The 23,551-nt window shown below is 39.8% G+C and overlaps 1 protein-coding gene across 3 annotated transcripts; it reads right to left on the reverse strand.

Annotated features, from left to right (window-relative positions):
- Positions 1-5: 5 nt before the first annotated feature.
- SFXN4 (sideroflexin 4) lies at positions 6-20,797 on the reverse strand. Of its 3 annotated transcripts, none has more exons than XM_081955446.1 (14): positions 20,427-20,797; positions 18,842-18,907; positions 17,042-17,113; positions 15,226-15,252; positions 15,063-15,117; positions 12,332-12,357; positions 11,044-11,097; positions 10,868-10,951; positions 10,717-10,779; positions 7,747-7,834; positions 5,405-5,520; positions 4,338-4,423; positions 1,711-1,816; positions 6-401 (listed from the first exon to the last, which is right to left on the reverse strand). In XM_081955446.1, exons 1-14 carry the CDS (start codon positions 20,583-20,585, stop codon positions 324-326), a joined length of 1,080 nt encoding a protein of 359 aa, XP_081811572.1. In that variant the 5' UTR covers positions 20,586-20,797; the 3' UTR covers positions 6-323. The 3 variants fall into 3 exon arrangements, with proteins under 3 accessions (XP_081811572.1, XP_081811571.1, XP_081811573.1); XM_081955445.1 differs by having other exon boundaries at positions 1,711-1,819; positions 20,427-20,785; XM_081955447.1 differs by having other exon boundaries at positions 1,711-1,819; positions 20,529-20,784.
- Positions 20,798-23,551: the final 2,754 nt, after the last annotated feature.

Here is a 23,551-nt window from a genome sequence, read left to right on the forward strand (position 1 = left end):
TTAAAAAAAAAAACCTATAGAAGTCAGATCACAATGCAATTTTGCATTTCTAGATAAGAGGTCTGTTTTTCGAATAACGCCCTTTTTATTGTTGGGACATAAGTAGATCACAAAACCAAATCCTATCTGTACAGAGAAGTATCTATAAGAACATGATTATTCTCCACCCCACCCCCAATTAGCTTTAGTTTTTTTTGTTACAGTCGATTCAGAATACTTCAGACCAACTTTCCTTTAGTATCAGAGTTCCTCTTTTATGCACAAAAGCCAGCTTCATCATTGCAAGAATGGTACTCCTAGAAAACCATCAAGGTGCCCCATTATTAAACTCCCCTATAAAAAAAAAACGTCGTTTCTTTAGTGGAAGAGACAAGATCAGGCTCAAGCTCATTTCGCTTTATCTGAAAAATAAGAGAACATTTTAAATTTCTTACTGGATTATTTTAAACACTTGGATCCACCTCTGTACAAAGACATGAGTTACAGAAATCATAGGATTTTGGAAGTATTACAATTTACATCAAAATCTCACATTGTTGTCTCTGAATTAGTAATGCAAAAGACAAGACAATTGAGTAGGCAAACAATAATAAAAACCTTGTCTCTTACACTGAAATACCTCCCAAATCCTCTGAAATCAAGAGAAATGTTAGGAAAATATGGTAATATGCTACATACCGCACTTACATTCAGACTCCTAAAATCATCTAAATACTTTCCATCAGGGGTGGGTTCTGGCAGTCATTACTGCCAGTTGCTCGTGGGCGTGCTTTGCGCATGCATGCTTGATACATGCTGTGCGCACATGCATAGTGCAATAAAAATTGTTCTGCGCATGCACAGAAGCAAAAAACAAGATGGCGGTGCCTATGGAGTCACCCGGAAAACCGGTTCGCCCGAACTGCTCCGAACCGGTAGGAACCCACCACTGCTTTCCATCCTCCTTTTTTGAAGGAAGTTACTTTGGTCCCCTATCTGTTAAATTTCTATCTCTACAAACATTAAACTTTGGAAATTGTGAACATCTCCATGCAGGTAGTCCTTGATTTACAACAGTTTAGTGGCCCTTTAAAGTTACAACGGCACTGAAAACAGGGACTTATGACTGATTATAACATGACTGTTGTAGCATCCCCATGGTCACATGATCAAATTCAGATGCTTAGCAACTGATTCGTATGCATGACAGCTGGCAGTGTCTCGGGGTCATGTGATCACCTTTTGTAACTTTTTGACAAGCAAAGTCAATGGGGAAGCCAGAGTCACTTAACAAACGCTTTACTAATTTAACAACTAGTGATTCGTTTACCAACCATGGCAAGAGAAGTCATAAAGTGGGCCAAAATTCACTCAACCATCATGTTACTAACTTAACAACTGCAGCGATTCACTTAAGAATTGTATAAGAAAAGTTTTTAAATGGGGCAAAGTTCACTTAACAAAAGTGTCTCTTAGCAACAGAAATTTTGGGCTCAATTGTGGTCGTAAGTCAAGGACTACCTGCAACTCCAATCCTTACAGTTTCTGTGAACTTCCATGCTTGCATCACCAGTAAACAAATGTTCCTTTTTTATTTGGCAACCCAATAAATATAATCCTTCTGATTTTTACTCATCAGGGTTTATATTTTTTGCTGATTTGCAATGCCATTTATCCCTTTAATCTACCCGATTATCGAAAGTGGCAAAGAAAATGAAACATGCTGATTACCTCTCTTAACTGTGGAGTCCAACTCAGTGAAATGGGCAGTATTAACCAACAGAAAAAATAAACCAGGAACACTCTCAAAAATATTGAATTTTGTGGGAAAACTCTTCTGCTGCAAAAGATTGTAAAGGCCTGTTATTACACAGCATGGCACTGATAAATCTTCAAGATATCTGGAATTACTGACTTAACAGTGCAGATTTTTTTTTTGCAGCTGCTCCCCCGAAACTAGAAAACCATTGATAACCTGGACTCTTAGATGGATACAAGGAAACTTTCCACAGTTAGATTTACCCTTAATTATTCTTGTTATTTTGGCTGCCAAGCACTATAGGGATGATGACAATACTAAATTCTAAATGAAAGGAAAGGCATTGAACTTTCAACTCCTTGGGAGTGGAGTATTTTGATGATGATGATGATGATGATGATGATGATGATGATGATGATGATGATAATAGTAATAATAATAATAAACTACAAACTAATGCCATGAAAGCGAAGATACAAAATGCGACTTTGCAACAACAAAGTTGAAACTGTTTCAGATTTAATATGTGAACGCAGCAAAATCACACAAACTGATTACAAAGCTAAACATGATCGAGTTGCTAAATTAACCCATTGGTCATTATGTAAAAACTACGATTTACCTGTATCCAGAAAGTCATGGGAACATAAAGTGGAAAAAGTTGTCAAAAATGAGAAGGTGAAGATCTTGGGGGCCTTTCGAATACAGACAAATCATCATTTGGAACACAACACGCCAGATACCACGGTTGTAGAGGGCCGAAGCATACAGTTTATTGATATCGCTATACCAGGAAATGCCAGAGTCGAAGAAAAAGAACTAGAAAAAATTATGAAATATCGCGACCTGGCCATTGAAACTATACAGCTATGGATAAAATATGTAACAGTGATACCATTGTCATCTTGATACCATGTCCAAGAATTTTATTAGATACATCCACAAATTGCAGCTTCCTGCAATAACACCAACAGAAATGCAAAAAACTGCACTGCTCGGAACATCGTATATTTTAAGCCGGTACTTGGTTGATACCTGGGACACTAGCAGCAACCTGTATCAACCGTTAGCACCAGTCAATGGTATTTGTGATGCCCTTTTGAATGTTCAGTTGACTAAGTTTCATGTTTAATGAATAAAGTATAATAATAATAATCATCATCATCATCATCATCATCATCCTGAAAAAGTCACCGAAAATCAGATGGTCAAGATCCTATGGGATTTTCGTATACAAACGGACAAAATACTGGCGCATAACATACCAGACATCACACTGGTTGAGAAAAATAAGGTTACAATCATAGACATCGCAATACCAGGTGACAGCAGGATCGACAAGAAGGAACATGAAAAAATCGCGAAATACCAGGACCTAAAAATTGAAATTCAACGATTATGGCACAAACCAGCAGTGGTAATTCCAGTGGTAATCGGCACACTGGGAGCTATTCCAAAAGCACTGGAATTACATTTAAAACAGTTAAAACTTGGCAAAATCACCATCAGTCAAATGCAAAAAGCTGCACTGCTTGGATCTGCACGTATATTACGAAAATACGTTACGACGTCCTAGGCCCCTGGGTGGGGCCCGACTAGTAATCAATGCCAAATCTGGCGAAACAACTGGCCGCTGTGATACAATTGTATTTTAACAACAACAATAATAACAACAACAACAATAATAATAATAAACCACCCTACTTGGAACAGCTTATATCCTCCGACGTTACCTTAACAGTTCCTAGGTCGTTGGTTAGGACTCGAGCTGTTGTGCTACCAACCAGCCCCAAAGGCTGTGTGTGAATCTCACCAAAGATTAACATCATCATCATCATCATCATCATCTATAGCCTAACATTTCCTTTGATGGTTCGTTGCCAAATATTGACAGATTTGGGGGCAAAGGGGGAACGACTGCAAAAACTCTTTCAGATTCAGAGCCCAGCATGACATTCTGAAAGCATGGGCATATAGAAATGTAGAAAGCATTTTAGAATAAACATTTTTCTTTGTCTCCCTGAATTCACCATACAGAATCTCTCGCTTTAGGCTATAGTTTCAATTATAGCCCCACAAAATTTGTATAGAATGAGAAAGGCCCCTTTAAATTTTTTATCACTCTTTTCTTGGAAGACCTTACAACAAATTACAAGAAACTAACAATAAAATGTTACCTTCATAAAATCACCAATCCTTGAAAATGAGTACAGGATTTAAAGTTCATTTTAAAAAGGAAACTACAGTAAGAAACTTAAGTTATTTGACCCTGAGGTATATTGTCTTCTCCTCTCTTCTGCTCTTCTCGTTGTATCAATTCAAAGTGATATCACAATCTTAATAGCCACGGTTTCTAAAAAATTTCCTGGAGCATTCAGGGGTATTCAGATTCTGTAAACCATCATAAAAGACCTTATTTGGTCCTGAATTCTTCTAGACAAGAAGAATCAGCAGCCAGTTCCAATCTCACTAAGAAATAATTGCCCCATGTTCAAGATGGGCTAACAGAAGGTTATACTTCCCCTGTTATGATATTATTTCTTTATTGATAATAGGTATTTTTCCTGCTAATTTGGTTGAGGAAACATATTTATCTTACCGATTTATGAGATACACAGTAGTTTCAGAAATAATCATTGGCAGGCCAAAGAGGATACCCCGGGATAATGCTGTTTCTCTTACAGCCTATGCAGAAGGGGGGAAAAACAGATATGCATATAAAAGGAAAGTCAGAATCACAATATATTCAAATCTCTCAAGAGCTTGCATTTTCATGAATCTGGATGCAATAATTTTAAAGCTTTTGACCTTGACAAGCCACAGCAAGCATGCCCGATTAATGTGGCATCAGAGGGTGGCCAGTGCTGAATATTATGGACAAATTATTGGAGCTGCTGGATGGCTGGTGGAACTGAAAATCAAAGTAGATATATCACAAAACTTAATGCATCAGTCAATTTAGCAAAATGTGAATTAGGAGTTGCACATCTCAATGTTAAAGAACCAGTTTTATCCTAAAGATAAATCCACCAAAATGCTGCTGATTATGACATATCTTTGTCATAATGAGGGCTACCAGAATATGTGTAGCTATATGTCACAAACGTAGTATAGTATAAGGAAACAATGACTTTGGAACTAAATGGGAAAAAAATCACAATACAAGACAATCCAGACTTCAAAGCCAATATGGACTTAACAAATGGACAATTACAATCAAAGCAATTAGTCTTACATTATGATTATAGAGCCTGGGAAGTCCCATAAAACAAAGGGCCAAACCAAAAACTTCCCCTTTGGGAGGAAATTTCATGTTCATAAGGAAATTCTGGTAAATAAGTAATTGGGAGAATGCCACTAAATGTAAATGTAAAATACAGAAATTTAGAACAAAATAATAATAATGCTGGATCAGATCAAAAGCCTGTCTAATCCAAGAGCCAAATCGAAACCCACAAGCAGGACACAAGCATAATCACATTTTTCCACTTCTATTTCCAGTAGCTCAAACTATCTATTGCCTCCTTTAATAGAAGTCATAGTAGCTTTTGATAGGCTTTCCTTCTAAATGGCTAATATCCCTCTGATGATTTAATTTAATTGCGCATAGAAGTGTTTCCTTCAAATGGAAACCAAGCCAGGGCAAACATATGTTCCTTCACTTACTTTTTTCCCTGCCACTTGAGACATTCCAATAACTTCACCCGTGCTATCCATGACCTTAATCCCTTTCTCACGTTCCAAGTTCCTGACTGCGAACACATTGCATGCACAGAGAACACCTGCAGAGAACAGGGGAGATCAGGCATAGTGAGAAATGTAAACAAGGATTATTAGCCCTAACTCTCAATTCATATGATAACATTTATATGCAAAGCAGAACAGTGACTTAAATGTTCAGACATTGTAGAATTAAGCACAGCTTAAATTGTGCTGCAATTGTTGGGAGTCTCTTCCAGAAATTATCAGTTGGCTTATGCAGAAACTGCTGAAGGTTTAGTTTCCAGTGTTTACTTGGCTCATACTGAAACTTCAGCCAAATTGGCAGAATTTTCTAGTATTCTAATTTTCTTCATAATTTTCTGCATCGGTTTTAGAAATATATATATTTCTAAATATATATATATGGATGCACGCTCAGAGACCTGGAGGAAGCAGTAATATGATGCATGTGATGTACAATAATGTATAAAAAACAGATACTAATTATTGGAGATTCTGATAAGCTTGCCATTAAATAATTAGATAAGCTTGAATTAAATGAAAGTCCCCTCCCCTTTTATCAGAAAAAACTGGGAATTGAAACAATTGGGAGTTTGAAACTAATGGATGTGTGAACTACCTGCAACTAGTTATTTCAAGGAGATTGGACTAAATTTATTTCATATATTTAGGATAACTACAGGAATGAAAAATTGGAGTCAATGCCTTTCAAATTATGTTATCAATTCCACATAATAGTTAAAATTTCTTGTCATTGAACTTCAGGGGGAAATCAAAGAAGTTTGGATAAAAGAAGGGCAATCTTTGGTAGGATGGCCAAACGATGGCAGTCCCGTAAAACATGTTAAGCCTCTGCCTAAACATATTTGGTTCTTTATTAGTAATAAAAATAGGTTGGACAGGAATCCTAATCTTATATTTTATCAATCAACAGGATTTTTTTACCTGAAAGGCTGCAAAAACACTTGAAAATCACTTTCTTGACAAAGACCAATTTTATACTTTTATCAAGCAAAGATTAAGATTTAGAGTTAAATCCAGGACTAATGATATTACTTCATGTTATTTGGTCTTGCCCTGCTATTATCACATTTAGGGATAATATGAACAAAATTGTTAATATAATTCTGGAATGATTGCTTTGTATTAAAGGAACATCTCTAAGAAATATGCCCACTTTAGAATCTACATAAAATTTTAAAAAGGGTTTTTTCCCTTAACATGAGGCTTATTAAATAAATGATAATAAAACAACAAAGTGAAACCTCTGTAGCTGATTTTCAGCAATAAATTAATAGGCAGTGTTTGTCAACATTTGAATTACCGTATTTTTTGGAGTATAAGGCGCACCTTTTTTCCTCAAAAAAGAGGCTGAAAATCTGGGAGCGTCTTATACACCAAATACAGAATTTTTTGCCTCCCGAAGCCCCGCCCCTTCATCAAAATGGCCGTGCATACCCTTATGGAGGCTTTCAGAGACCTCCTGGGGGCTGGGGAGGGCAGAAATGAGCAAGAAACGGCCCTTTTTTGCCCCCCCAGCAGCAGTCTATAAGCCTCCATAAGGCTATGCATGCAATTTTTTAAAATAAAAAACAGACCCATTTTCGTGAAAAATGGGCTGTTTTTTGCTCGTTTTTGCCCACCCCTCACCCCCCAGGAGCACTCTGCAAGCCCTCCCAAGGCTATTTATGCCTTTAAAAAAAACGGACCCGTTTTCACGAAAAACGGGGCATTTTTTGGGAGGTTTGCAGACTTCAAAAACTCCCCCCCCCCCTTTTGAAAAGTTCTTTAACTGATTGATGAGAATTTCATTAATCAAGTGCTGTGCCAGCAGAAACAAAGTCAGGTGCTGCAGATTGTCAGCGATTTCCTTCTCCAGCACATGGATAAATACACCTGGAAACATCTACCTACCTACCTACTCTCTCTCTCTCCCTCCCTCCCTCCCTCTACCTACCAACCTACCTACTCTCTCTCTGTCTCCCTACCTACCTACTGTATTTCTCTCTCACTCTCTCTCTCTCTCCATCCCTTTATCTACCTTCCTACTTTTTTTTAATTTGCCTCTTCAAAACCTTATACTCTGGTGCATCTTATACTCCGAAAAATACGATAGGTTTTTTTCAAACAAGGACAATTTTTAAACAACATGGTCACATTTTCAAATATGTTTACAACATAAATATTATATTTGAAAGAATGTTTATACCTGATAAACACAGCAAAAATTACATAAAGCAACACCAATAACTAATGTTTTAAAGAACTGTCACACTTTTACTCACCAAAAAAAGCACTTGCCATGAACTTGCTGAAGAAATGTCCTGGAGTATTTAGTGAGCTTTTACGCTCTATAACATAGTGTGGGAGAGACTAAAAACAACAGGTTGTCACAGAGAGGGATGGGGAGGGAGACAGGGAGGAGACATGGAGAGAGAGAGGTCAATGGCATTGCTATTTTGCTTTATTTCATGGGGAAAGGGTGATTTTTTCCCCTTTTTTCTTCATTAGTACATGCTCTCCCAGCACTTGCTGTTTCTCAATCTAGACATTGTGACCTTAGTAAGTCTATCTCAACAAGCCCATATTCACTTTTTCTGCCCCCCCCCCTTAAAAATAAGATCTAAAATAGGATATTAGTCTTTTATTAAGTTTAGTTGCTTCTTCTTCCCTTTAACTTCTAATCTTCCAAACCAGAAAACACAACTGTCAAAGTAGCATTGTCCCTTTTAGTGCCATCACACCACCATCAGTCTTTTACCCACAAGAGCAGGGTTGGCAACCTTTTTCCACTCAAAAGCCAGAGATCAAGTCTGTAAGCAAATGGCCTCTCCCTCTCTCTTGCATGAATATTCTGGCACTAGGAAGACTCTTCGGGGTGAAACTTAAAGACAGGCTTTTTAGAAGAAAGTGAGCTATGGTCAAAGGAAAATATAAGAGTATGCTCAGCAGAGTCTCAAGGAGCATATTATGACTTGGGAAAGAAATGCTTATGGAGAGAACTGAGTAACCCATAAACACATATACATAGGCTCATAATACCCATCCAAAACATTAATTTTTGTTAATATACAGAGGTGCAGTTCTACATCAACTCTGAGATAGAAGTCTAAGGGGTATGAACTTAGTAGTATAGGTTGTAAGCTTATCTTTTCAGAGGTTTTACCACAGTGATGGGTTCCAGACTCCATTGCAGCTGGTACGCTGTGCACGGGGCCAGGCGTCCTAGTCGGACATGTGCGCTGCGCACGCATGTGCATGCCACTGCCCTGCGAGACCCAGCTGCTCGGCGGAGGTTGCGCAGCCGCCGCATGCTGTGCGCGTGTGTGCAATTGGCCGGTCTTGTTATAAACAGCTATGGAACGCGGGCGGGCGGGCCAAACAAGCCACTGTACCGGTACGGTGGCCACTGTTCCCGATTACTACCGGTATGGTCGTACTGGTCCGTATCGCCCGGAACCCACCACTGTTTTACCAGTATATAAGGAACAAAAAGGGAAAGGCCAGTGTGTAGCTGAGTTTAATGTGTGTCTAAAGTAGTGATGTAAAAGGGAAGGCTTTGGTTTTATTAGTCATGATGCTTGCAGCTGGTCCAATGAAAAACTGCACAAAAGAGATGGCTTGCACCCATCAAAGAACGGGACTGAGTTACTTGACATTATATTCACATATTTTCTGGATAAACATTGAACAGCGGTGGCAGAAAATTAATTGATACAGAACATTTCTGTCCCCAGCAATCTAAAATTAATAGGGTTATCAGTGCATGTAACATAGATGTTAGTGCGGGTATGATTATCAGTCCTGCTGTCAAGCCAAACCAAGCATTTAATAGTGAGTACCATACCATGTGCACTAATCAAACAGGTGGCAAGAAAGTGGCCAAAAAAGCCAACACAGTTCAAGGCTGCATAAACAGAGGGCTAGAATCAAGATCAAGTGAAGTGTTAATACCACTTTATAATGCCTTGGTAAGGTCACACTTGGAATGCTGCATTCAGTTTCGGTCGCCACAATGTAAAAAAGATGTGGAGATGCTAAAAAGAGTGCAGAACAACAAAGATGACTGGAGGCTAAAGCATATGAGGAATGGTTGCAGGAACTGGGTATGTCTAATTTAATAGAAAGAAGGACTAGAGGAGACATGATAGCAATGTTCCAATATCTCAGGGGTTGCCACAAAGAAGAGGGAGTCAAACTATTCTCCAAAGCACTTAAGGCTAGAACAAGAAGCAACGGGTGGAAACTAATCAAGGAGAGAAGCAACTTAGAACTGAGGAGAAAATTCCTGACAGTTAGAACAATTAATCAGTGAAACAACTTGCCTCCAGAAGTTGTGAATGCTACAACACTGGAAGTTTTTAAGAAGATGTTGGATAACCATTTGTCTGAAGCTTTCCTACCAGGCAGGGGGTTGGACTAGAAGATCTCCAAGGTCCCTTCCAACTCTGTTATTCTATTCTATTTTATTCTATTCAAAACTTTTTTTAGAACTGTGGCAGGTGGATATATTTTTGGAGGACAATGGGCTGGATGATTTTGGTTGGTGGTCCAGATCCAGCTTCTGGGTGGTAGATTGCTGACTCTTACCATAAAGGCTGGGGGAAGGGGAGGGCCAAGTCAGTCTCAGGTCACAAATAGATTAGCTGTTGATAATTTAAGAAAATCGAACAGCAATCTAGAGGTATTCTGATCAGGTATTAGTCTTAGTCTTGGCCTATGCATGTGTATAATACTGATATTTTAATTATAGATCCTGAAACTGAACAAAAATAATAAACCCTACAGATTGTCTTTCTCCTTCATTAGTATATGCTCTTCATGGCATTTTGCTGTTTATCAATGCAGATATGGTAAAAATAAATAGTTAAGCAAAAAAAGACTTGAGTCTGGCAACAAGAGATTGGGAATATCAAGCTTTGAAGAGCAGAGACACTACAAAATCTATGGAAAACCATGAACACATACAAATAAACAGCACTAATTTTAGCTCAGATACCAGTGAATAAGCATGATAAATTACATTTAGGCATTACCCATTGAATTTGAACATATGGTTGAAGGCAATTTTAAACAAGGATGCTGAACACAAATTTCCTTCTCATTTAAAAAAAAATGTTGGAAAACCTATAGATCACATTACCAGCACCTTCTATAAATTAACAAATAACTCCAAACATGAATCCATGCAACTTTTCCTTGAAAGAAAAGCATAATTAGAAAAGAAAACTCAGATAGAAATTGGCAATACATACTCCTATTAAGGCCAAACCTGGAGTGCCCCCAACAGAGAGAAATGCTTGTTTCCATGGAAATGCCTGTAAACAAAAAATTTGAAACCATGAAAAAACACCCATTCTCTACACTGGAAAAAAAAATCTGTTGCAATCTGCCACATATACTTACAATTTTCTCACCATTCTCCATTGGCCTTTTTATGGAATTCCTGTTTGCCAAACTGAATCCACCAATATACGCATGGAAAATAAACTGTAAAATTTGAGATTACAAATCCATAATATCAATATGAATTAATAAATTAATCTAAACAAATTAATAAAAGTGAATGGTTTGGCCAGTACCTGCCGGGTAAAAGATGACAAAAATGTTCTGTATGGTAAGGAAGCAATTGCAGCCTGTGAATAGAAGATTACATGGGAAACACATCTGGACAATATTGCAAAGATACATTACTAGCAGATCATTTTATAATTTGCTACAATACCATCATATAGTTCCATAACCAAACACCCAGTTTTTATAGTAACATCATATAGTTCCAGAAGCAAACATCCAGCCCAAATCTAAATTTGCTACTGGCACCATGGATCCCATGTGAGGTAACTGCTCACAGGTCACTCCACTTGCAGTCAATAGAATCTAAAGAAGCATCTGGAATCAATGAGCAGCTTGAACATACCATGTCTTCTATTGGTAGCACCACTTTACTCTGCCAGACATATTATTTTATCACTGCCCTTAAAAGCATTCAAACAGTATTTTGGCTTCCATATTTTTTTCCGATAACATAAATTAAGCCAGGGTTATGGCAACTCACACATCACAATAATCTTCATAAAACTCTGTCCATGCACAATAAAAACAAAACACAACTCCAACATTTACAAAGCTGCTTCATCTATACTCATGCAAATCAACATATGTATGCACAATGGACCTGTAATGTTTTGTGTCTACTTTAGAGTCCTTGGAGACTGAATGTGCTTGTGTCCAATCCTGGCTACCATTAAAAAAAAAACAATCTTCAATATTTAGAGAGGTGAAAAAAAGCAATTCAACATTTATACCTGAAAATGCTTTAAAGTACTCTCCCAACATGTACAAATGAGTAATCTATCAAATGAAATAGTTTTATCAGCCCTCAGGTCCTTTTTTATCTCACCTCTTCTTTCATCTAAGTTTGTTTTATTTTCCCCTCCCATCCAATTTTATTTCTCGTTTATATTTGTTGATTTCATTGAGTGTTTCCCAGACATCTGTTTTCTTCTCCTTTCCACCCATCAACATTTTGTGCTATGTGAGTATCACTGGGTTGCTTAGGAGGAAATTGGATCTTTTCTTAAGAAATGTTGCGTCCTGTGAATCGAAGGGGACTCAGAAATTGCCAGTATTGCCTTCTTTTGTGTGGCCAATTTGGACTATACTGGTGCAAAGACCAGTTTGCTCTCCAGAAATTGACGGCAGTATGTGTTATCTCTGCACTGAAACACTGCATGTAGATTATATTGACTAAGTTGAGTCCAATTAAAAAATGGAACAATTAGTACAATAGTATCAAGATTTATATTTTTATTCATTTTAAAACTCCAATACATACTGTATATTCTGAAAACTTTCATTGTTACTCACCAATGAAGCAGAAATGCACACAAAACCTTTGAAAGAGAGAAAGAAAACTGTCCAGTTAGCAAATTTGTTGAACAAGTCCATCAAAGGGAGTGATAGAAATATAAAAATGTCAACATATACAGTAATGATAAATTAGGCACTTCAGGTAGTCCTCAACATACAACCATAATTGAGCCCAGAATTTACGTTGCTAAGTGAGATATCTGTTAAGTGAGTTTTGTCCCATTTTATGACTTTTCTTGCTAGAGTCATTAAGTGAATCACTGCAGTTGTTACATTAGTAACACGGTTGTTAAGTGAATCTGGTTTCCCCCTTGACTTTGCTTGTCAGAAGGTCACAAAAGGGGATCACATGACTCCAAGACACCTGCAACCGTCGTAAGTATGAACCATGTGCCATCACTCGGGGAGCCCAGCGGGGGATCGAGTACCTGCACGCAGGAGGGGATTGTTCTACTGTTATGCCAGACACCCGACTCCCAGCTGATAGCTTGAACTATTGTTTGGATTAGGAGCGTGCGAACTGAGCTGCTCTCAGCATCTGTGCGTGGGACAAGCCTACATTCCAATTAAGCCTGCAGTAGCTGTTGGGGGCATGCCAAGGGGGTGGGGAGGAGCAGTGGTGGGTTCCAGATCCCGGTGCAACCAGTACGGTGCAACGGGGCCCGGCGGCCACCACATGAACGCGCACGTGCGTTCTTACCTCCTGCGATGCTCCAGGTGCTCGGTATAGCATCGCACAGGCGCCGTACGCTCCATGAGCGTGCATGGAAGCACCGAAGAGCTCAAATACAGTTAAGGATCGAAGGTGGATGGGCCTTCCAGAACACTGTATCGGAACGGTACCTGGTGCTCCCAGCAGGCACCGGTATGCCCGTAGAGGGGCGTACCGCCTACAACCCATCACTGGGGAGAAGCCACTTAAATGGTGGAGGGGAGCACTCAGCAGTAGCTCTAAATTCAATTCACTCTGGTGTACAATCTACACTTTGAACTACGTGTTGGTTTGTTTATTCCTTGTTTGCCAAACCAGAACCTGACAAACCCATTACCAAGCATCTGAATGTAAATCACATGTCCATGGGAATGCTGCAACAATCATTAGTGAGAAAAATGGTCATAAGTCACTTTTTTCAGTGCCGTTGTAACTTTGAACGGTCACTAAATTAACTGTTGTAAGTCAGGGCCTACCTGTATGTAGAAAAAAAAAGAATTATGGATTTTTTTGCGTTTTATACTTCATTACTTTAGAAAATTACTGGAAGTTTTAGCAGTTGTCAGTTATTTAAAACAAGGTAAAATTGTACTCTAGGAATTAATTGCTTCAATAATGCAACAGAATTTCAATTAATTTTATCCACATTCCTACATGCTGGAAACAAGTCCTAACAAGACAAATATTGCTAAGCTCAAAGATTTAAAGATGGACAATGAAGCCTTAAAAATTATTCCCTCGTGGCTGCTTGGCCCCTTAACAGTGGTGGGTTGCAGGCGGTACACCCCGGTACGAGCGTACCGGAGCCTGCCCAGAGCACCGGATACCTGTTTTAAGGCTTCCGCACATTTGCGCATGGTGCGTACGGTGTGTGCGCAACGCGCCGTGGAGCAGCTGGAGTGTCACAGAGGCTCGCGGAGGCGCTAAGATGCATGTGCGCGCTCCGCGCATCCATGTGGACACCGCCGGGCTTGTTCCAACCATACCAGTTGAAACGGGATCCGGAACCCACCACTGCCCCTTAACCACAACCAGTGGATCAACTGATCCAGCAAGGACCAGGAAGTCTATCTCCCTGGGTGCCTGGAGATGTTTCCGGCACACTCTTGCTAGCCCCAGCCCTGCCCATGGTGCCAGGCAACTTTGCAGGGCCTCTTCTGCAGCTAGTCTCTGGCTCTGGACCACGGCTGCGACCATGGTTTGCACTCCGCCAAGCCTGGAGCTTGGGTGTTGTTCACGCTGCTGCTATAATGAGCCAGAAAGCCATGCGACCGTCGGAATCAGGTCTCTCCCCCTCCTCCCCCCGCCTCTACCTGGCTGCTGATGCTTGAGAAAAGGATGATTGGCAGGCAACTCTGGAAGATTGTGAGAAGCGTGTGCTTACAGTTAAAGCAAAGTGCAGCCTGTGCCTTTCAAGCAATCAAATGTCTCTGTGTGTGTGTTTGTCTGAGAGAGAGAGACAGAGACAGAAACAGAAAGAGAGAAGGAGGGAGGGAGAGAAATGACGGAGAGGAGTAACAAGAATTGCAGGCAACGCTGTTTGAAAGGGTTTCATCTCCAAGCACACAAAGAGGACAGAACTCCCGACCCTCGCTGCTTCAGCTGATCTGCGGGCTGCAGTTAAGGGGCCAAGCAGCCATGAAGCGACCGCGCTCACCGCCTCCTGCGCTTGGAAAAAAAAAAAGACCTAAGCCCCAAAATAGGCCAAAGTGCTTATTTTCAAGCCTAAATGAAAATAAGACCTGGCCTTATTTTAGGGGAAACACAGGTAATAACAGTGTGAGGAAGTGATTAAGGTAATGGACTATAAATGGGAAGACTTAGATTAAAATCCATCATCAATCATAGAGCTCCAAATCTGCTGCTAGACAGGCTGGTGGTTAAGGGATAAAATAGGAAGAAGGGGCTTATATATAGTTCCTTGAGTTTCTGAATGGAAAGTGGGTCATCAAAGAAGTAAACAATTACTGTAAAAAACTGAGTTCAAATTACAATAAAATGATATTTGAAACTGACCTCCTCCTCTAAAGTAGAATGGAATTGTATCACCAGTGCTGGAATTCACACAGCTCTGAGGAAAGAAAAATACATGCATTATCCCAAAGGATTATGGGACATCTCTACTAAAAGATGAAAAGAACAAGTTAAAATAATTCTTAAATGTAATAGGAAAACTCACCAGACTTATTTTCCAGGCCTCTCGGACCTAAAACATTGGAAAGGAGTATTTTAGAAATAGGTCAGAGACTATTTTATAGCTGAATATATATTGTGGAATGGCTTAGCTTTTCAAGAACCATTGATGGGGTTATTTAAAATGTTTTGGGGTTTTTGTTGTCCTTCGATAATGCTTTTCCACATAATTTGCCATACCATAACCCATATCCTAGATCACTTTTATTAATCTGAGCTTCATTCAAGTTGTATTTCAACTCATCTAAAGAAATTGTGACATTTAAATCATAGGATTATAAAATATAGATATATATGATACATAGAAGTAATAAGGTTCTATATATTCAGAACTAATTAAAATTGGCTTGTCATGAATGAATTCTGGGTTGGTGCTCAGTTTGTTCACTTGTCAGTGTGTTTAGATAAATTTCTTGTATTTTAAACCTAAGATTCTTATTTGTTGATCCCTATAAACTAAGAGCAAGCTAGAATATATTGTCTGACCAAATTAGGATTCCAGATGCAACACAATCTAAAGAAAACCATTTGAAGATTTGCTGATCTACTTATATTATTAGGAATAAATAAATCTACATTAGCCAGCATTATTGGCTTGCTATGATGTGTGATTACAGTCACTCTTTTATGGCATCCTTTTAAAACTAACACACATCATTTTTTTAATTACATTTTTATGCCATCCATCTCTCCTACAAACTGACTGTGGTTCTGTCAGTATTTATGGCTCCCCCAAACTTTATATGCTTCTATTTCCTTTTCAGCATCTATTTGATCTTTATACATTATGATACACTTGTTCCAGTGTTGGGTTGCAGGCGGTACGCCCCGGTACAGGCATACCGATGCCTGCCGGGAGCACCAGGTACTGTTCTGGTACTGTGCTTCGGAAGGCACACCTGCCCGAGCTCCTTACCTCTATCTGAGCTCTTCAGCGCTTCCGCACACGGAGCATACGGTGCCTGCGTGATGCTCCACCGAGCAGCTGGAGCATCGTGGAGGCGTCGTGGAGGTAAGGACACATGCGCATGCTGCACGCATGTGCACGTATGCTGCACGTGTGCATGTGGGGGACACCGGGCCCCGCTGCACGGTACCAGTTGCAACGGAATCCAGAACCCACCACTGACTTATTCATACCTATGGACTTCTATGAGTGGAAACAGCACAGGCTCAATAGAACAGGGGTTCCCAACAGCTGGGGCACATACCGCTATCAATCCATGGCTGTTAGGAACAGGGCCATGCAAGCAAGCGAAACTTCATCTGTGCATGCGCAGGATCTAGATAGCACATAAACTCCCTCTCCCCCAGTCGGTGGAAAAATTGTCTTCCACAAAATCAGTTCCTGGTGTCAAAAAGATTGGAGATACCGTAGAAATTCTAATGTTATTTCTGTTGAAGTAGTGAATTAGATCCTGTTGTCCACACTTCAAGAGACTGCACACCATTGAGATACATGGTTGGTTATACAGAACTACTTTGTACAAAAACTGCTCACATTAACAGGCTTCTTTTCAGACCACTATGTTCCAAGTATGGATGTCACTGATGTCACACTAGAAATGTGTTCAGCAGCATCAATGCATGACTACTTTACAGACAGTATCACATGAACAAAGCCAGTGTTTAGTCTCTCTTGGGGAGAGCTGGGATCAAAATGAAGGCAATTAGGAAGTCAGTTCCTCTATCCGTACCTCAAGTTTCAGCCTAGGTATCAGGACACAGCAATGAGAAACTTAATCATTTTTGCACATTAGAACGCACCGTAATATACAAATATGTTCAAAACATCACTGTACCTTTTTATCTTGTGAAGATGTTACATTTTCTCCACTATTCAGTAAAAGATCTCTCGATGCATTAATGTCCGCCTGTATTTACAGGAAAAATGGAAATAAACTGGGGTGGGGTTTTTTTTCTATAAATAAGCATTTCTTTTTTTGTGATGTTCTCATTTTTTTCCATGAGAGTTTTGTGACACAAAATATAATCAACCAGTATTGGGCATAGTTTTTCTCTACTCAACTCTCACAGGTTAAGTGGACGGTGAAAGGACAAACTCAGAGCAGCTTCTAGGACACAAATAGATCCAGAAGAAAGCATCAGGGGAAAGCTTGTCTGTCTTTCTCCCAAAGCTGCTGCTCCAATCCGATCTGCAAGACTTTTCAAGGGGAGGAAGGATGTCAGGAGTCATCTAACCATAGCATATTTATTCCAGTCCCAAACCATTGAGTATTCATGAAGAGAACCTGTTTCAATCTTCCTTCAATATATTGACAATGAATCAAACAGCATTATTTCTTTTCCACTGGTGGTTGGAGATATACAAAGCTAAAAGCAACCAGAATTGCTCTTTTTGGTGACAGCCTGACTTTGGTGCAATGCAGTGGTTCGCTCTATGTGTATCCCAGGCCAACATACATGGGTTAATTCTTTCTTTCAAATATTTGTTATTACACATCATAACACTTTAAAATTATTATTATTTCTTTAAAATAATATTACTGTGACTGAAAACTTGTGGAAACATAACAAGCATGTTACATTAACGATCATTTTTATGCAAGCTGCCTGATTTTATTCTTCAAACTACATGACCCTTGTGGTTGTATTTTGTATGTTGTCTGAATAGAGGAAATGTTATGCACTATTAATGTTGTCTTAATGATGCCGTTTGAAACTGTGGCTTGCATTTGACTTATTTGATCTAGCTATGGTTTAGCATGATATCTGGTCTCAAACTAATAGCTAATTTATGGCTCCTGTTGCTCCAGAAAAATGAAACAGGTTACAGGAATGGCTAGGAATTGTTTCAGCAGCTACATTTCACTACTCCACTTTCAAAATTCACTCTTCCATTTACCCACGCATGCAAGGAGGTGGTGTGTTTTTTAAGGGTTAGAAAAACATTCATTTTCCCACATCCTTTATGTAGTAGCTTTGATGCCGAACAAAATATTAATTGCCTCGATTTGAGTTCGGAGGAAAAAAAGCAAACTGATAAAGTAATGTTGCTCAGTTAGCTACTTTAAAATAGCCAAGAAGAAAAGACCAGGAGGCTTCAGCTGATGCAGCATCTAGAGCATGGGTGTCAAACTCGATTGCGTCACATGACATTTCGCAATGTATCGCAGCGTTTTTTGCCTTTGCAGAGCCAGGGTAGGCGTGGCCTGCGTGTAATGCATCCGGCCCTGGGCTGCAAGTTTGACACCCCTGATCTAGAGATAATCCTCAATCCGAGATCACAATTGGGACTTGCACTCCATCATTAAGCTCTGTGACTCCAACTTACATTTTACTTCCTCATTCACTATTAACTTGCTTATCATAAGTCAGTTGTGAAACACAAATGTGACCGTGAAATGCTGTGATGGTCATAAATGCGAAGACTGATCACAAAGCTGTCATTTATTCAACTTTTATAGCCAGCCATCTCAATCCAAGCGACTCTTTTTTAAAGCATTGTTTCAAATGGTTGCTAATAAGGCAATCAGTAAACAAGAGACTACCTGTAAATTTTTAATGTCATATGAACGCGCCCACGGAAATGCTTTATAGCTTACTTTCAAATTTCAATATCCAAAGTTTAGATTTCTTACCTCAGGTGTAAATATGACAAGGGGGTCCAAAATATCTACCCAGTGCTTCAACCTTTCGTAAAAAGTCTAGAGAAAGAGATTTAAAAGATACCTGAGCTCGAATATATACTTTTGCAGTAATACTGAAATTAGTCAAAATTGCCCAATAACATAAACCCAAGTTTTATCCACACATCAAAGCAGAAGTTGCTCTCCATTACCCTGAACCTGTGCTTTTTTTGATTAAACAAGACACCCTGCATAGTCAAGTCACCCATGAAAAGCATACTCCACAACCCTTTGAAACTGCATGCTTGATCTTTCTGGTATGTGATTCATGGAAACTTAATAACTCAAATAAAGGATCACATCCTTCTGACAAGAAAAATCAACTGCAGGACGGGGATTTTGGAATCCTTATTTTGGAATAAGGGGGCAATATGTGCTGAAAGTTGGTGCTAAAATATTCTTTCATCCTCATCTGTTTTGTGAGCATGGGAAAATGGGTTGTTTTTAATGGGAAAACATTAAGCTTATCAACTTTTACTATAGTGTTACTTGCAAAAACAAGCTCATATAAAAGTTATTTCTATTAACCCACACCTGTTTTACAATTCTGCTAGTTTTACTGAAAATCAACTGGGCAAGGAGGAGACCCCCAAATGTTGGACTGTTATCCAGAGGGTAACCCAGAGCTTAGAATACAATTATCTCAGAGTTGAAGGCATTCAGTCTCCATTTCTTTCTCCTATCGTCCTATCGAGCTATAGCAGGCAACACAGAAACTCTTGAGTACATTTCAGGATTCCTAGTATAGTACAACCCAAGTATTTGGGTTGTTTGTTTTGTTTTTCTCACCCTTAATGCTTATAGATTTCACTTAAGAGCAAACAAATCCAGAAACCATTCCCTTTCCTTCTGCTTCCAAATATTTGCAAAGAATTCTGCAAAGCAGTTAAAATTAACTGTATGGCTTTCAGGACCAACTTTTCAGATACAATCGAAGAGTATCCCTTTTCTTTAGGGCAGAGAGATTATGCCCACTCAAAAAGTTAGGAGAGTAGAAAGGTTTTTTGGTTGTGGTCATGCAAAAGCCATTTAATCCAGATATACAGGGTGCAATGCTATATCCATTAAAAAGCATGTAAGCCCCACTGACTTACTTCTAAGTAGACTTTAGTTTAATATATCTAGCATGCCCTCATTTATTACGCTATATTTTTATCACGCTGGATTTAATAATTGCTGAGTGTTCTGGAATGGGAATGTCATACTTTTTGCTGTGCTGCTTTTCCTTCCTAGTTTTAAAACGTTTGCTTGTGTATTTTGCCGGATCGAAGAAATCACGCCTTCCACCCCACCCGCCAGGTCCCCGTCCCCCCTGCATCTCAATTTCCACATTTCCCGGGCAGAAGGGCTGCAAGGGCGAGGGCGAAGCCATTTAGTCCTCCGATCGCCCTTTCTCCCACGCCAGCCGAGAGCAAAGCCACGCTTCCCCCACACCCACAATTCCCGGCCGGCTCTTCTTTTCACTTCCAGGCTGCACTAGAAAGTTGATTCCCCTCCCCTTTGCGACCGCGGCGCAACGCTTTACAGAGAACCGTACTCGACCCTCGTTTCTCCAAAACTGCAAATTCAAATCCATGATGCTCGGGACGGCTGCGCCGGAAAGCGGCTGGTTCCGGAAAACGTCGGCAAAGTCACCCACCCGTGGAGGTCTTTTCGCGATTGCGGGATCATCCCCTCCCTCAGCCTTTGACGTCATTCATGCTCACTGCTGCTCGTTTGTTCCTCGGGCGCCGATTCGATTTTCAAACAACACCCCTTTTCGCCCGAAAAACTCGAATCCCCGTGAAAGGATTTTCCCCCGTTTCCCGGGAAAAGAGGGGAATGGCAGGTGCAGAATCGCAAGACGAGAGGAGAGGGCTGAGAGTCCTCCCTAGCTTCAAGGCTAGCAATAAATATAAGAACACCTCCATCCAACACGCTTTTGCATTTAACTAACCAAATAAAAGAAAATAAATAAATAGGTTTTTTTGAAATCAAGCAATTTTAGTCATTATCAAGACTGCACTTGGCCTGTCAATGAACGGATAGGAAGTTTTAGCTTAGGCTGTCATCACCTAGGGACTGGCCAACCGATGTAACGCGTGGGTCGTGTGAATCTGGCACGCGATGGTGATCGTGTGCGATGCGAAGCGAACGTTTCTGGCTCGGGTCAAGCTGCGCGATTACTGACTCATAGCGTGGATCGTGCAGTACGTTTGCATCGCGCTAAGTACGACGTGGGTCACCCACTTGCGTCAATGCCCGCGATACGTTGAATTGGAAGGGAATCGTAAGCGCTGGATTTCCAGTCTAGCTGGGGTGCAGCGGAGAGGCAAAAGATTTTTTTAAAAAAAGCTTTGAAAATGAAAGAATCTAATTTTTATAAACCGTATATGAAACACACTATATCTGGACATTTTGTATTGAGCTAATTGATTCAGTCAAATCAAGCGCTTTCTCAATATGAGCCTGATGCAAATGGCATTCTCAATAGTTCAATCTCTATAATCTTTTGTTAAAATTTGTATGCTGGCAAATCATAACAGACTCTTTATGTTCTGGGTGATTTGGCCAGAAAATCAGATCAAAATCAAATAGAACATAAGACTCACTTATGTTCTACCGTATTTTGCATACCTAGAGTGTACTGATAGAAATATGATCTTGCTACCAAAAATATGCACAAAAAACCCCAAAACAAAACCCTATGGTCCAGAGAGTGTCATCTTTCAGAATGAGAAATGTCAAGAGTTCTTCCTCCAGGATATTCAATGACAGGAAATGGCTTATACAGCTTCACAGCCCTTCAAAAATAGATTACATCAGGTCAAATGAATAATAAATAATAAACCTGTATACTGAATAGGGGTACTATATAATCTTTCCAAGCAATTTTCTTGTGCAGTTAATGGCACAGCAGCATTTGTTAAGGGTATAGCCAAATAATTTAGTCAAGGATTAAACAGAAGTGTGAAAAGGAATTTATTGTGCACACGAGCACTATCCCAGTTTATGAGTGCAGAATCAGATGTGACCGATCATGCAATTTTATCTATTCCTCTTTTCCATGAGCTCAAAAGGCTTATAACTCGGCCCTTATCAGGCTATTAATGATCCAGAAAAATATATACCTGATTTTTCAACAGAATGACCCTGTCCCTCAGCTCTATGATAGCTATAGACCCTTCTATTAGTGTCTACCAAATTTCATGCCCTTGTTTAAAAAAAAATGAATCTTGAAAAAATGGGGTGGGTGGGTATAACAAAATTGGAAACGAGAATGTTGATCAAGACTAGATTTAAATATAATTTTCAAGAATTCTTTTAAATTCCAGAACTATTCAAATATTCATTTTCTGAGGAAACAATAGTCACTCGTACTGCGGGGTGGGGGGTGGGTGGGCAGCACCTGTGTTGGCCCAAGCACTCTGCGGAACGGAGTCTGGAGGGCTGTTTTCAGCTGCGACAGCCTCCTGCAACTCTGTCAGCGAAAATGGGCCTTGAATTTGGCACTGCTGTTAGAAGAATTTTACCAGTCTGTTTACTTATATAACAGGACTGTGTGGTTAGTCACACCATCATGCCATTGCTCCGTTATAGAAAAAAAAAAGATACAATAAGCTTTCAATTCAAAATACCAGAGAAATCCCAATTTAAATCTCAAATGGATCACAGAGCTCATTGGATAACAATGGGCAAGGTACCAACCTGTTTAACAAATAAGAGAACAGAATAACAAAATTGAAAGGGACTTTGGGGGTCTTTTAGTTCAACCGCCTACTCAAGCAGGAAATCCTATACCATTTCAAACAAATAGTTGTCCAATCTCTTCTTAAAAAGAGAACTCACAACTTTTGGAGGTAAGTCGTTTCACTGATTAATTGTTCTGCCAAGAAATTGCTCCTTAGTTTTCAGGTTGTTGGGGTGAGAATAAAATAGGAGATACTTGCTTAAACTATCCAGACCTCCCAGAGGAAAAAATGGAATTTCAGTTAAATAAATGTAACTGGGAGAATTATAGACTTGTGAGTTGTAAAAGACTGCAAAGATGTTCCAATGATCAGAAACAAGTATTTTGAGATGGCACTGATTGATTTAGCTAGGGTCATTTATGTGGCACCAATACTGATATAGTTAGCTTCATTTCTGTGGCTGCAAGATCCTCTTCTTGAATTGCTGTTTGCATAAAGCACAGCAACTATTCATAAAAGACCAATGGTGTAACACCTGTTCATACAAACAGCACTTCCATGAATTCCCACAAATGATTACTAGGAATATCCTGCTAGTACAGAGAGAATCAAAGTAGGGGAAAGTAAATCAAAAATATACTGGTGGGATAAGTGAGACTACATGTAATTATAGCAAAACCCAGTTTTCTTCTTTTCTTCTTTTCCGGGTGGCTGCTGTGCCCAGCTTTTTGGGAGCCCACTCTCAAGAGAGCAGTCGCCCGGCAACCCCCCTCTTCAGCTGGGCACAGCGCCGCTCACCAACCTAGCGGTATCTGGAAGCCACCAAGCAACGCAATCACATTTGCACACACACACCCCGGTTCCCGCAGCTTGGCACCTTCAGGATACCACTAGGTTAGTGAGCGGCGCGCTGCCTGGTTGGAGGTGGGGGGTTGTCCAGGGGGCTTATTTGTGGGGATGAGCTTATATTTTTGCCCACCAGAAAAATGTA

The sequence above is a fragment of the Natrix helvetica genome (genome assembly GCF_964273705.1).
Source record: "Natrix helvetica genome assembly, chromosome: 5".
Taxonomy (NCBI): domain Eukaryota; kingdom Metazoa; phylum Chordata; class Lepidosauria; order Squamata; family Natricidae; genus Natrix; species Natrix helvetica.